Below are 14,530 nucleotides of genomic sequence, written 5' to 3'. Positions count from 1 at the left end.
CAACTTTTGTTAAGGTGCGGCGACATAGGCGGCGGCTGGCGGGTACTACTTTGAAGGGGGCATACCAAGAGGAACAGTGAAGTCTAAGCTGATCACTATACGGCTCCGATCAGAGCAATATAGAAGGAAGGGAATATGAGAATGGGTTCTGGACTTCTGATGAAAAGCATGTGCTTCTCCACATGGTGATACTCAATAGTTTCATATGTAGTTCCTTTGAACAAGTGGGTAGGGAAAATCAACACGTATAATGGTTTATTTTTAGAGGTAGGGAGGTCTCCCACTTGATCAGACTATAAATGCATAAAGTAATATTATTCCCTTTCATTTTATCTCAGTTAAAACAAATTTTAACAGCTTATTGAAAATTACGATGATACCCTCCCGTTTAAACGGCGTTTCGGCGTTTACATACAAAGGCGTATTGCAGCTTTTGCCGCTTTTATGAAATAAATGTAAGATTTAGTAGTGGTTGAGTGATTAATGACACTGCCTGTTAACTATCACTTCCCAGAATTTGATGCTGGAAGATTCTTCTTCTTTTTTTTCTTTTTCTCTTTTCAATTTATTGTTCCTTAAACCATTTTTTGCATTAATAAAAAAATCAAGAAGAGTTGAATCGAGAACTATATTATGTTATATATCTTGCGATATTCTGTGTCGTGACTGATTAACCTAATTTTTTTAGATTTGACAAAATAAAAATAAAAATGGATACAAAGTAAGCACGGCTTATGGGTGTTTATTGTAGTTGAAGAAAGTTGAGATCAGATTGAGGTTTTGTAAACTGAGAGTTTGGGATGACAGCATTATGATGTTCTTCTTTAAGAAAGTTTTACTTCATAAGAAAACTTGATCTCATCAGCTTTCTTGTTTTTATAGAATGGCAAAGAAGATTTTGATTATGTCCATGGATTATGATTGGTATCCCCGTACGGGATTAAAATTGATAGGAAAATTTCGTATTCCTCAAACACTCGATTGGATTTGTGTTTTGCCATGACCAAGTATAGATCAAAAACAAGTGAATTGCCTTGGTGGTCTAATTTGTGGGTTGATGGACATAGACATTGGAAGAGTTTCAAACCATGCACTTCAATCTTTGTCTTTTCGTGTTTTCTTAAACACTAAAGTTGCTTGGTTATTTGCATAATTCTGTGGCTCTTTTCCACTACAAGCATGATATGTTTAGGATCTAACTTGGTCTGGTTTCGTTGTCACTCACTTATAGCCCACGGGAGTAATAATAGGCCATACCTTAATTTTGTGTATGTTATACTATGTTGTGCCATTTTAATCATGCCTGCTTTTAATTTTTCCTTCTAAACGTTCTTTGTAATCATAGAGACTTGGTTTAAAACTTTAGCTTGATTAAATGTCACGTTGTCTACCACTTCAAATTTGGTATTTGGATCAACTAATACTTAGGCATGTCATGTCACACCTACCGCAATACATGATGGATTGAATTAGAAGCGTGATAAAAGAGATAAACGTAATTTAGTTTCATAACAAAAAAATTATGTGTTGTGTTATTCACATATCCTTCATTTTTTTTTCTATTCACACATCATTTCTATGATGAGAGATATCATGAAGCAAATTGAATGAGGTAGTTTGTAAATAAAAATAAATTATAATAGATGTAACACCAATACGAACACAACCAAGACTCACAATTTTAGCAACCCACAATTGTCATCAAATTTCCTTTCTCGATCTTGACCTATAGTTCTTCCAAGTGACTATGAAGAAGAAGAAAAATGAAAGTCACGTAAACAATGCAGCTAAAATTCCAATCACCTATCCAAGATTTAAAGTTACCACAGTTCCATATATGGGTAATCTAGCTTTACCTCTTATGTTCATCGAGATGCTCTCCCTTTTGCAAACCAATATTAGCTATGAGATTAGCTTAATTATATCCTAGTATTTCCTCCTTTAGCTGTCTCCAAGCTCATTCAAATTTCTTTTGAATGTTAGCTTTTCATGATCCAACTTTTCGATGTGGAAGTATTGCCAGCGTTTTCATCTCAAACTGATAAAAGAAAAATCTGAAAACCACCAAAGATTTCCAACTTTCACATTAAGGTATGAGTTTTATAGTATAACACTAGACACCAAAAAGGCACAAGTTCTTGTTCATGGCCGTAAAGTTGATCGATCGAGCTAAATAGGAAATTTGGAAGTGGGGGCAGTGTGAATATCCAGACATATGTAACTTAGCCGCATGTTTCTTAATTCGATTAAGAGAATATTTGGGACATAACAGTTGGCAAACAAAAGGTTCTTGATCATTTTCTATCAAACTGTCAAAGGTATTAATTTTAGGTAATGTTTTCATTTCTAAATAGCAAAGATGGCATGACTATGTTGAACAGTATTGGAGTGGAGGACAAACCAACAATGTAAAAACGCATGGTTATAGTAACTAATTAAACAATAATTTTAATGAAACATACATTGATTATTAGTTTGGAAGTAAGTTTAGACATTAATAGAGTAGATCTACTAACGCCTAATGTTTTTATTTTCAAAATGGTCTGGACCTTAAAGTCCATTTGATGAAAGTTTCTGATTTGCAAATGCATGTCATATGTATATATATAATTAAATTATAGACAAATTATTATAAGTAGCTTACAATGTTTACCTAACGAGTCATAATAGAATGTGACTAAATTTGGCGACGACTGAATTCTTAAATGGATCCGATCCCCAATTTCTACTTAGCTAGTCAAGCTCGAATCCTCCACCACCACCAGTGCTGAATTGATCGAATCCAACTCCAGCCACCAACATCCGCACAGCCACCATACCCATACACTAACACACAAATTAAACATCGATCCAAAATCTGATCAAACTAAACAGATCATTGAGCATCTCCAATCAATCTTCTATTTAATCAAATTTGAAGTGACTCATCCGACACTAATTCCATGTTTGAAACGTCAGGTAGTTGGTAACAATAAATTAGGGCAACTTTTGTTTGCTTCTCATGATTGTAGATGCCAAAGCATGCTAGTTGTGAGGAAGTAAATGCTACTAATATCTTTTCCTAGAGTTCTGATCTATCAATGATTGCTTTCGAGGAGAAGACTATAAACTTCATTTTACTTCTTTTTCTCGTTCATTTCTTGTTTGGGTCAGGGGCGGAGCCAGGTAAGAGCTTGGTAGGGCTCAAGCCCAACCAAGATTGTGTGAATAAGGTTTTTAACGTATGCAGATTAAGCATCACAGAAACATTTGCAGGTTTGGTTTAGCACAATTACAACAAACTCAGTCACCTGAGTCCGACTCCCAGGCTCAGCATTCTTTTTTTTTTCCTTTTTCTTACTTCTTATTCCTACACAATGGGCCTTATAGGTTTTTTTTTTTTGCCCTTTTTCCTTACTTCTTACTCCTACACAATGGCCTTATAGCCTATGAGTCATAGCATTATTTGGTATTTTAGTATTAGTTTTGATTTAATTCTTTCATAACCTCCTTTTATTTTATTTAATATACATAGTTCTAAAAAAAATTCTTATTTTCTAATAATTGGTTAAGTGGTAGTACATTTTGGCTGGGTTCTTATTTTCTTATTGCATCTCAATAAATCAAGTGTATATATATCTATTATATTTTAGTTAAATATTTTAGACTATCGTTAAATTTTCTTATTGTTTCAATCAACTAGAAAAAAAAAAATTCAAGCCCACCCTAGTGTTAAATCCTGGATCCGCCACTGGTTAGGGTGGGTGGGTGAGTAGATTTTATAGCTCTTTGATTACAATCTTACATAACATGAAAAACCTTATACCTACAGATACATATATGTAGGGTTCTTCAGAACTCATTCATAGAATCATTGTACTAGCAACTAAAATACAAACCCTCCAATTGTATCGATCAAGTTGAGACATCTCAGATTCTCAGAACAATGAACATTCATCTTTCCTTAGGGTTTAAGATAGGGTTTTGTCATATATCCACCTATTACACTACATTTGCGTGTTGGAAAGACCAAGGAATACACAGTCAAAATGGATATTTCTCACAGAGACAAACATCCCATCTGAGAGATCACTTCTTTCTACAGTGACATCTACCAGTGAGCACAATAATAACACATGCAGAGCCAAATGAAGAACAGTATCCCCAGAATTTATATGCAAACCAGAAGCCTGAGATTCAGATATTTTGTCTGTGTCATTGTATAATATTAGGTTTTCATGGTCAAGAAGACTCAAGACCACATGGCATGATTGGAACTGATCGTTGGCCTCGACCCAATATTAGAAGTCAGGACCCTCCAAGAGGGGTGCCATTTGGGGGAAGTGGACGAGCTAACCCTTCAGCTTGGTATTATATGATGGGCTGTCCTTTTGTTTTTTCCTCAGCTACAATAATGCTAATGCCTAACGGAGACCGGAAGATGATTGTTCAGATGAAATGGACAGGAAAGGAGATGAGGAGAGCATGTTCTAATCTGGAAATATTTGATTGAATTTGGCCTCCAACAGATTCAACAATAAGCTCAGTTCATTATGCCATTTCAAGAAAGGTATTCAAGGCTAGATCATGGGGACCTAATCATGAAGAGGCGTCATAACTTCATGACAGTAAGTCAGTAACATGTTCAAGTTCCAACTTCCAACCACCACCTTGGTCAGAGCTTGTTTGGAAGAGTTAAAAGCGCTTCCGGAATCGAAAGCACTTTTCATATAGGTAGAAGCAATGTTGAAAACTCGCTAGGCGCTGCTAGAACGTAAGGCAGCCTAGACGGGCTGGACAACCTTGTTTTAGAACACTGCATATAGCCAAGGTTCAGAAATTCACTAGGCGCTCGAACATCTAGGCGCTGCCTAAGGGGCTGAACGGCCTTGTTTCATAACACTGCCATAAAAGTTTTTTATGGGTTATAGAAGCATTTCCAAATATTAAGCAGAAGCATGTACAAGACCGGCATGCATAACTTCTCATACTACTCCAAAAACATCTGCATCGACCATACCGGTTTAATCATATAGAAAACCATTCAATTTTCAAAGACTCCAAGCACCAAGTAACTTTCACTAGATGCCTCGCATTACCTGTTTCGCATGATAACTACTATATAGGCGTTACTCTATATCTGAACATCATATGAACAAGTCTCTTATTGCTGAACCTCACATTCAATTTCTGCCTTTTCTTTTGTTTACCTGAAAATGACATCTTTTGACACTAGAAGTGTCTGATTCGACATCTTCTATTTGGAGCTTACTAGTCCCGGTAAACATTCCAAACTGCAGAATTGGAACAAAAGGGAGAAAGGAACCATATATTTGAATGAACAATTAACACATGTATAACGGAAAACACATGTATATACATAAATTTTTGCCCTACCATTAGATTTCTATTTGATCACACATTTGGTGAGGCACATATGTGTGGATCACCAACCTACAAGTCTAATATACTGCACGAATAGAATACAAATCAATACAAGGAAATAGACATAGAATTGGTTGCTGGAGCTGCTAATTAGGAAGCAGGATTGTTAGATGAAGATGTTGCTGTCCAGCCATTCTGTGCTCCGTTATCGACAGGCACTGTAACTCCCCACTTCCCCTCGGCGTCTGAGGGCTCTATAACTTTAACAGATCCGTCGCTCAGTCCAACGGCAAATTGATAGGGCTCCTGCAGATGTGCTGTAAGAGCTAGCGGGTACACAGTATGGCTGTCACAGAGTAGGACAAAGCTAGTTATAACGACAATAAGATTTAGTGGGAAAGCCACCTCATAATTCATATACCACGAATAACTGAATGCTCGAAATACCTGCTTGGGGATGCTTGTGCCAAGTACACTGACATGGCAATACGACATCTTAGTTTCAGACTATCAGCATCAAATACTCCAATATTGCCATCAGTAAAACCTGCGTAAACTAGTTGACTATTGGGGGAATATGCTGCACATGTTATCGGCGCCGGCAGTACATCTTGTGGCATCCACTGCGAGATATATTAAATCAGGGATTTGTTGAATACAAACAAGAGCAACTCATGCCAAGACATTCTATACCTGTCGAATGCATTCTGCTTTGGCAGCATCATATAGCGCTAGTTGACTTTCATGGCATACCAACAATCGTGTTTGATCAGAATAGAATTGCACTTGCGTGTCACCAATAGGCGCCTTTCCGGCTGGCAGTTGAATTGTCAATGATTTCCTCTTATCCCATGTATCCATGTTCCAAAAGCATAGCTGCAAGCACAATCTTTTTTGTAAGAACAATTTCATGAAACGAAATCAGGAGGCATGGTATCAAAAAAAAAAAAAGATACAAGGGAATTAACATTACTCAAAGACTCAAATAAGTACTTGATGGCACAAAGAAATACGCAAATCATGAACTTTTCCCCAAAAACGAAAAAGAATGCCAACATAATAAACTTTAGTCTTTTTACAGACATAAAAGTATGTCAAAGCATCTATAGACACCTAGATAAGCTCACTGAGCATATACATTACTTGCGGCAAGATCTAAGACCTACATATCAACTTATATTCAGCTTCAAGCAAACTAAAAAATTAGAATAACACAGAGACTAAAAGTCTGAATTACACAATAACAGGAAACAATGACATTAGAAAGAATGAAGTCACGTACTTGAGCATCAGCACCTGATGAAACCATGATCTTTAGGTCAACAGAAAAGGCTAATCCGGTAATGTGCTTCTGGTGGCCTTTCAGTTTTGATTTGACCTAACAACAGAGCAACCCAATTGACATTGACAATCACAGAACACTTTAATCACATAAAAATATACAAAATGATGCTTAAATCAATCACCTCATCAACTCTAACATTGTAAATGTGGATACTTGAATCTTGTGTTCCAATTGCTATGATGTTATTATCCCGAGGATGAAATGCCAGGAAGGTTGAGGCTGGTGGAGGTGACATGAAAGTTGTCATTACCTGCAAACCCACAAATTTTCATCTCAAACATGATTACAGTCCAAAACAAGCAGCAGTATCCAAACTGTGCAGACTGAAAAAAATCTCCCCATTAAATCAGTACTAAATTACCTTGAATGTCATCATATTAAACAGAGATACTTTTCCGCCGCATGCAGACATCACATAGGAATCATTCTTTGAGAGAGCAATACATGGAACTGCTTCCTCACAGTTTTCAGGGACATCATTAGTCATCAAAAGACCACTGTTGGGTTGCCAATGTTGCGGAATGACACTAGCGGTGGCCTTTTGAACCATAAAAAAAAGTCAGAAATCTTTTCATGAAAGCATGCAGTATATGTTCTGCACTAACGCATGCAGCCTAGAAAAAGAAAGATATCGTCAGTGCTAGTGTTAACATCACCTTTCCACTTGGATTTTCATCATTACTTCTCCATTTCCATAGCTTCTGGACACCATTTGAACCAAGAGCCAGAATGCCGGCGCCCGAATTTGTGTAAAGAAGTCGAGCAACCTGAACTCACATGAGACCACACTTGCAACTATTACCTCTGAGTCTATGACATCAAAATCCATGAAATGAAAAAAAAAAAATCACCTTGTTAGCAGGATCTTTACTATCTGGCATCGTAGCCACTCGACAGTGAACAGGATCAACAATCTCTGCCAGTTCCCAACGTTTACTTTTATCAGATGCATCATCTAATAGTCTTCGCTTTTCTACACTCCTAGCCAAAGGATCAACTCCATTCTACATCAAATGTAAGAAAAATTAGACCTACAGAGTGGGAGGATTTACAATACAATTATAAATCTTAATATACTTAGTCTGGTGAGGATGGCTAGTCAAACTGTATGATTACAAAGCTATGCTTGTTCTTGGAGAAATCAAGTCCATGAACAACCAATCAGTTGTGTCATTGTGATAAGTTACTACTATTAGTAAAGTAATATTTGAACTTTATCATTTAAATTACATACAAGAATCTGAGTAGGCCTGGCAGGAGAGCTTGCATCCATACGGTCTACTTTATTAATGGCGGGATTGATATTTGGAACCATGGCCGATGTAGATACCTGATCCAGGAAAATATATTAAATCAAGTTCTCCAGAAAGAGCATATCAATTTTTCAAAAACACATATGCAAGTTCAATGGAAGGTCTAGTCCAGTGCAGATAGAAATAACAACCTTCATCTCAATAGGTGTTCTTGATGCTTCATAAGATCGACTTTCAATCGCTCTTAAGGATCTCAGACCATCAGCATTTGCAAGAACCTTAAATCCATTGTCAGCCGTGGTAACAACAAGCAGATTTCCTTCCTTATTGAATCTCAAGCGAGGAATAGACTGAAATAAACCCGATGCTTATATTAGTGAATAACCTCAAAACAAGGGCATCCGCGAATGCCACTTATACTATTTAGAAATGAAAGTAATGACAATGAGGTTTCTTACTGGAAGTCCACCATCAGCATCTGTAATTGTAAGAACATTTGTGTTATCCATATCCCAAAATTTTATTTGGCTATCTTCACCAACAGCCAAAAAGTGATTTCTTGTAGTATCAAATTGAGCAATGCCAGTAGATTTCTTTCTGAACCCACTATACGTCCTCTTTATTGCCCCTTCACTTTCATTCCATTCAACCAGGAAGGAGTCACCATCTTTACTAGTCCCACAAGAGAACAATCTGAGATTTAAAAGGATCAGTTGTAATTTGTACACCGTCACATGAACAGAGAAATGTGATTAAGAGAACATTTAAACCATGTGGATCTTTCCTTTTACCTATTTCCATCATCACTGTACAGCATTGTGGTGCAATACTGCCCAGGAGCGTCATAGTCAACCCTGGAGCCCACATTATCATACAGCCAAGCTTTTATTTTCCCATCAACAGCCGTTGAAAATATAAACTGCAAATAAAAAAAAGCGGTTAAGAAACCAGAAATGCATATTCACCAGAAAAGCTTGCCTCGGTCACTTTCAATGTTAGTAGTTATCATAACTAGTTATCCTATCATCATAACTCTTGTGAAATTCTCTACCTGCATAACAAGATCTGATATAAATGAAATGCACATAACAAGAGCAACTAATCAAAGAACTGGTCAGATTGTGGAGCACAGAACTCAAGGTAAACCAACACGAAAAATAAAAAGAGCTAAAGTCTCTGAGTTGGAGCTATCATAGTTTTCGAAGTTTGAATAATCACATGCCACCTTAAAAATAATAACAGAATGGTACCCACATTTCACCATATTCATCTGAGATTATCAACGAGTGGCTGAAACTTATAAAACTTGATTTCTGTTGCTGTTTTCTTTTAATTCTTTTAGCTAGTTTCGGATTCATTTTTTCTGACACTCTAGTTTCTCACCAAAATTACCAGTATAACCAAGATCAAGAGAAAAGTTCTCTCCATAAAAGATCTTGCATTTACGTACATGCTATATATACATCCAGATTTCAGGAAATAAACATCTCACCTGAATATTCTCCTTCTGGTGGGGGCAAACCGAGTAAACAGGCGCTTCATGACCTTCAAAGTGGAAAAGCTTTCTTCCATTCAGATCCCAAACCTTTTTTCATAACAAAACAAAAACATTAAAATAATCCATTATATGTTTTAACTTGGGGGGAAAAAAAAAACTTCACACTTTTGGTACCCACCTTTATCAGCTTATCATCTCCACATGTTACAACACATAATTGCTTGTTTGGATGAGAGAATGCCAAGTCATTCACACCACCACTGTGGGCATCAATCTGTGAGAAAATCAAATCCAAACATCAGTCTAAAGTGGAAAAAATTTCATCTTGAGGTAGCAGTAAGTGAATCAAAACATGCCTCCAAATGTTGGCGTAGATCATTAGACCCATGATAAGCATACAGATGAACCAAATGTTTCTTAAATGCAACACCTGCAAGAACAAAAATACAAAGAAATTATGTTCCAACATGCATTCAAATAATGCTAGAGCTGTGTTGCTGCACATACCAATTAAGTTTCCATCTGGACTCCATGATACACGGGTAATAGACATTGATGGATCCTTAGCAATAGCCCCCTATAAGAGTCTTAAAGTTAAGATACAGCCGTGACAAAGATAATGAGTGCAAACCTTTTATTATATACTGGTCATGAAGAACAGGATTTTGAGACATAAATTTGATGCTTTTGATACTCAGATAACGAATAGTAGTAGACTGATAATTCTTAATTTCTTATTGAGTAAGGTCTGGGATTTTCACCTGAAATGGCACAGAACAAGCAGCCATATCCCATACTTTGAATGGCTTGGATACCAGCCTCTCTCGCAACCCAACTTCCCACAGAGTAACTTCTCCATTATTACAGCCAACTGCTCAAAACAATAAACATGTTACTCAAGTCAGATAAGAGATTGAAGCAAAACTAAATGTTCAAGGTATCAGTATCAATCCATATCCATTCCAGGCACAATCTGGTGTGTTGCACACAACCTACCTGCAAGTAATGTGTGATGTGAAGGGTGGAAATCCATGCTCATAACAGTGGATCCCTGACGAAGTGAACAAGCTACACTTCTCGGTAGGTCATCTAGTGACCACGAAGCATGTTGGGGAGGATAGCTAACCTGAAAATGTGAAAGTAAAACTTCCGTTATTAGAAGCAACTATCTAGATACAGTAGACAAATGCAGAAATGAGTATCCAGAAATGAGCTAACAATACCTCGTCAACAGATTGTGCAGTCCGCAGGCGTTTCATTAATTGCTCATGATCAGAGCTTTGATAATCAATCATTCCAAGACCAGTTGATGGTGTTCTTGGATGCTTTAATGAAGAAACTATTAAGAAGCAAAAGTAGTCCAAGTTACCAAAATAGCTCAAACAACAAGTACAACATGCTCAAACCTAATAATTAATCAAGCAAGTAAACCAATGACCAGTCAGTGCAGCGCACTAAATACTTCTTGTTAGACATAGTACAAATGAAATATCCTTCTTAACAAAGAAGCAAATAAAAAGTACGATAATATTCAATGACCAGGTCGAATGGATTAGCAAAGAAGAGTTTCTTGAATCTCTTCAAACAGGGAGTAATCCCCTGAACAATTTTTTTTTCCTTGGGAGTAACATGAATTTTGCTTCAGTTTCTTCAAAACATTTACTTTCTCTTCTTGACTAAAGTTACATTATTGAATAACACTGTTTCAAAGAGAAAGAGGAAAGGAAATGCAAGTGTACACATGACAAATATAAAGATATTATATATAGATATATATTTTACAATTCTGCTATGATGTTTTGGTTTCTTTTTGGGTGCTCAGCATCCATTGTACAAGAAACAGGAGTATGATCTAAACTGCAGACTAGCTCTAAATACATGAAGACCTAACCTTGACCAAGTTGAACAGGCATGGGTGAGGCAGCGACTGGAGCTGATTGCATAGACAAGGAAGGATTAGCATTGGACATCCATCCTGCTAAAGCATTCGCATTGGCAGCTGCTGCAGCCGCAGCCGGAGGGAATGGCTGTACATAATGAGACAATACATTATGTTAATATCAAAAGGTCCACATTAACTGAAAATAATTTCAACATTGATAAATTCTTAAAAAGTACAAAGCATGATATTAACATACTCCACCATGTACTCCAAGAGGAGCATAAGTTAAAGGCTTTGTAAGAGCTGCAACTGGAAGAGTAACTGGGGTTGATGCACGAGCTCCATTTGGAGGAGAACACGAGTGGTCCATGAATAAGGTCTTAATGTCAGGATTTGGCCTTGGGTTCTTACATAGCTGGTGCTGCCAATTTAAACTGCATATAACAAAAAGTGCTGCTTCAGGAATTTTACACATGATAATCAATATAAGGGAAAAACAACATTTACCAATCTTCACAAACACCGAAGGTATCAAATCCGAAATAAACAAACTAGAAAAAAAGGCATTCCCAAAACACAAACCATACCTTTGATTGATCAAAGTTCGCAAGCGTGACGCCTTCAAAGTGGGGAAAACTAGCTTCTCTCGGAACAGAGGATTCGCTTCTATCAATTTCTTCAGCTCTACTAGCATTATGCTTCTCGCAGATTTAGTATCACCATACTTCGACAACTGCTCATTTTCCCTGCATCATATCAAAACCCCCCAAATCGCACACAATTAAACCCTGAAATCAAAACCTCAAACGCATCCAACACTCTGACCAACCAAATTTCCAATTCCAATATTCAATACACTACCTGAAGTTGTCAAGAGTCAACAGATGCGTGATTTCCTTGTACAACTCCTCATTAAACGTCGAAAACACCTTCAAATCCTTCACCAGTATCTCCACGGCCTTCGCCCTGTCCTGCCTGAGCTCATTTCCAAAATCACAAAACCCCCAATCACCAAAAGTCAATCAATCAATCCATAAATCACTCCAATTTTTTTTCCTCATTAATTCTCCCTAAAACAAACACTCCTAATTTCAATTACGAATTTCCGAAAACAAAACAAAATCAAAGAGAGCTAGAATCACTACCTGTCGAGCGCTTCGAGATACTTCTGCTTTCTGACCTCGAAGAAGATCTTCATGGAGTAGCGATTCTCGTCCACCTTGGTGAACCCGGACAGGTACTTCTCCACCTCATCCCACTCTCCCAGCAGAGCCTTCTCCTCGAAGTACTTCATGTTGAAGAAGAATCCAGACTCTTGCTCTAGCCTGTAACCAAATTCAAAAAATTCAAAACAAAAAAATTCAAAAATTAATTCTAGAAAAAAAAATTACAAATTAAAACACAAACAAATGGGGCGAGACTGACCTGTGCACGGCCTCCTTGAATTTCTCCTCCTCGAGGAACTGGAGGATGAGGAAAACGAGCTCTCTGCTCAGAGATGACATTTTTGCCCCCGGGGGAGAGGCGACGCGAGAGAATCCGAAGCTCGCTCACGCGCGGCGGGGTTGTTTGAGTCGCGATTCGAGGCCGAAACGACGGCGTTTGAGGCAGGCGGCGAGGTTTGTAGAAATCGGAGGGTGGCGGAGGCTCTAGGGTTTTGCTTCCATGGATTCAACGAGAACAGTGCAGAAGCACTACACGAGAGAAATGAAAAAGATAAAGGAGAGAGAGAGAGAGAGAGAGAGAGAGTGAGTAGTTGTTCGCACTTTCTTCGATGCGTTTTCCTGGGTCTTTGTTTCACACCCACCTATCACTGATAAGCTATCACTGACAAAAGTGGAGTAATAGGTTATGGCTGATAAGTGGACTTGGTTATCACCGGAGCGACTGAGAGGCTCAGTGGCGCATCATTCCGTAGAGGGGACGAGATTCAGAGATTGAGTTAGTTGGGGGTTTTTATAGGGTGCGGACGCGGTGGGGTGCGGAAGAGCTTTGGGACACGTGGAGGGGAAGGAGTGCGTGGAGTGAGGTGGGAGGAAGGAGGTGGGAGCAGGGGATTGGAGTTGGTGGTGTGGGTTTGCGGAATCGAGGGCGAAAATGAAATGGATTGAATAATGGGGGTAACGTCCACCCCATCCTCGTGTTTCCTTGTCTGAGGCCTACGTGTCGCATCTCTCTAGTTGGATCTGCTGTGCCAGAAATGTGATGTTACTTGACGTCGATTGTGTCATTCGCTTTCTTTTTCTTTTTTTTTTCTTTTGGGGTAAATTTATGGAAGTAATAGGAAACAAAAAGTTAATTCGCCCCATATTGGGGAAGTAAATCTTCATAAATGTTGGTTTTGAATTTTAGGAATTTGGATTTGGTTCATGGATTCCGGACATGACTGAAGTAAAAATTTCATATATTATTTGACTAAATAATAAATTGATTTCTTGTTTGCGTCTTTACCAATAAAGGACGTTTTGAACAAAAATTGAATTTTTCGTGCAATCATTTAGTAAGATATTCTTTTAGATACAATTTAACCAAAGTAACGGATTGATTTCTTGTTTCGGTCACTTTTGATAAATTATGGTTTGGAGAGGCAATCAATCTTAAAGTAGAAATGCATCTCCGGTGGCTTCTTTTAGATATAAGAACTTTCACTAAAATAATGGATCGATTTTAGCTTTTCATCACTTCGGATAATTTTTGTTTTGAAGACAAGTTAGACAATCTTAGAGCGTAAAGGCATCTCGAACAAATTTTTACATATATAATCTACTTAAAATATCGGATTGATTTTTTGTTTCGTTGGTTTCAGTAATTAACACTTGGAAAAGAAGTCTACAATACACAAGTAGAATGCATTTCCATTAAATTTGCAATCTAACCAAAATATCCAATTGATTTCTTGTTTTCTTCGTTTTGATCACACTTTTATCAAAAAATATAACAATGGAAATGCATATGGATTTCTTCATATACATTACTAAAATGTGGTTCACTTCATATGCGAAATACAAGAGGGTAGTGATCATGTTATATACTCTCATACAATTACTGTTATCTCACATTTTTATTGTATTTTGTGTTCATGTATGTTTGGAATGGAAATTGAAGTTATTGTAATAGAACCGTAGCTAGCATCCGCTCCTTAAAAATGTCAGGCGACGGTGGTGGTGCCCAAGTACCGGGTCATCTAT

The 14,530-nt window shown here is 37.5% G+C and overlaps 1 protein-coding gene across 1 annotated transcript; it reads right to left on the bottom strand.

The window, feature by feature from the left end:
• Window positions 1–5,289: 5,289 nt before the first annotated feature.
• LOC101296764 (topless-related protein 2-like) lies at window positions 5,290–13,050 on the bottom strand. Its single transcript, XM_004296832.1, has 25 exons — window positions 12,768–13,050; window positions 12,488–12,667; window positions 12,204–12,317; window positions 11,930–12,088; window positions 11,599–11,776; window positions 11,352–11,487; window positions 10,684–10,799; window positions 10,457–10,586; window positions 10,222–10,331; window positions 9,968–10,037; window positions 9,817–9,890; window positions 9,639–9,734; window positions 9,455–9,547; window positions 8,754–8,881; window positions 8,421–8,655; window positions 8,154–8,312; window positions 7,944–8,039; window positions 7,561–7,713; window positions 7,366–7,476; window positions 7,071–7,247; window positions 6,831–6,959; window positions 6,647–6,742; window positions 6,058–6,240; window positions 5,812–5,987; window positions 5,290–5,710 (listed from the first exon to the last, which is right to left on the bottom strand). Exons 1-25 carry the CDS (start codon window positions 12,845–12,847, stop codon window positions 5,515–5,517), a joined length of 3,375 nt encoding a protein of 1,124 aa, XP_004296880.1. The 5' UTR covers window positions 12,848–13,050; the 3' UTR covers window positions 5,290–5,514.
• Between the last annotated feature and the right edge of the window lie 1,480 nt (window positions 13,051–14,530).

Source organism: Fragaria vesca, linkage group LG4, assembly GCF_000184155.1.
Source record: "Fragaria vesca subsp. vesca linkage group LG4, FraVesHawaii_1.0, whole genome shotgun sequence".
NCBI classification, from domain to species: Eukaryota; Viridiplantae; Streptophyta; class Magnoliopsida; order Rosales; family Rosaceae; genus Fragaria; species Fragaria vesca.
This window is presented reverse-complemented; position numbering and strand designations above follow the sequence as displayed.

Bases quoted from the DNA above. Each gene is read 5' to 3' on its own strand.
- LOC101296764 (XM_004296832.1), bottom strand. From the start codon at position 12,847: ATGTCATCTCTGAGCAGAGAGCTCGTTTTCCTCATCCTCCAGTTCCTC. The intron at 8,656-8,753 runs GTAAAAGGAAAG...TTTAAATCTCAG, and splicing joins TACAGTGATGATGGAAATAG to ATTGTTCTCTTGTGGGACTA. The intron at 5,988-6,057 runs GTATAGAATGTC...TATATCTCGCAG, and splicing joins AAGCAGAATGCATTCGACAG to TGGATGCCACAAGATGTACT.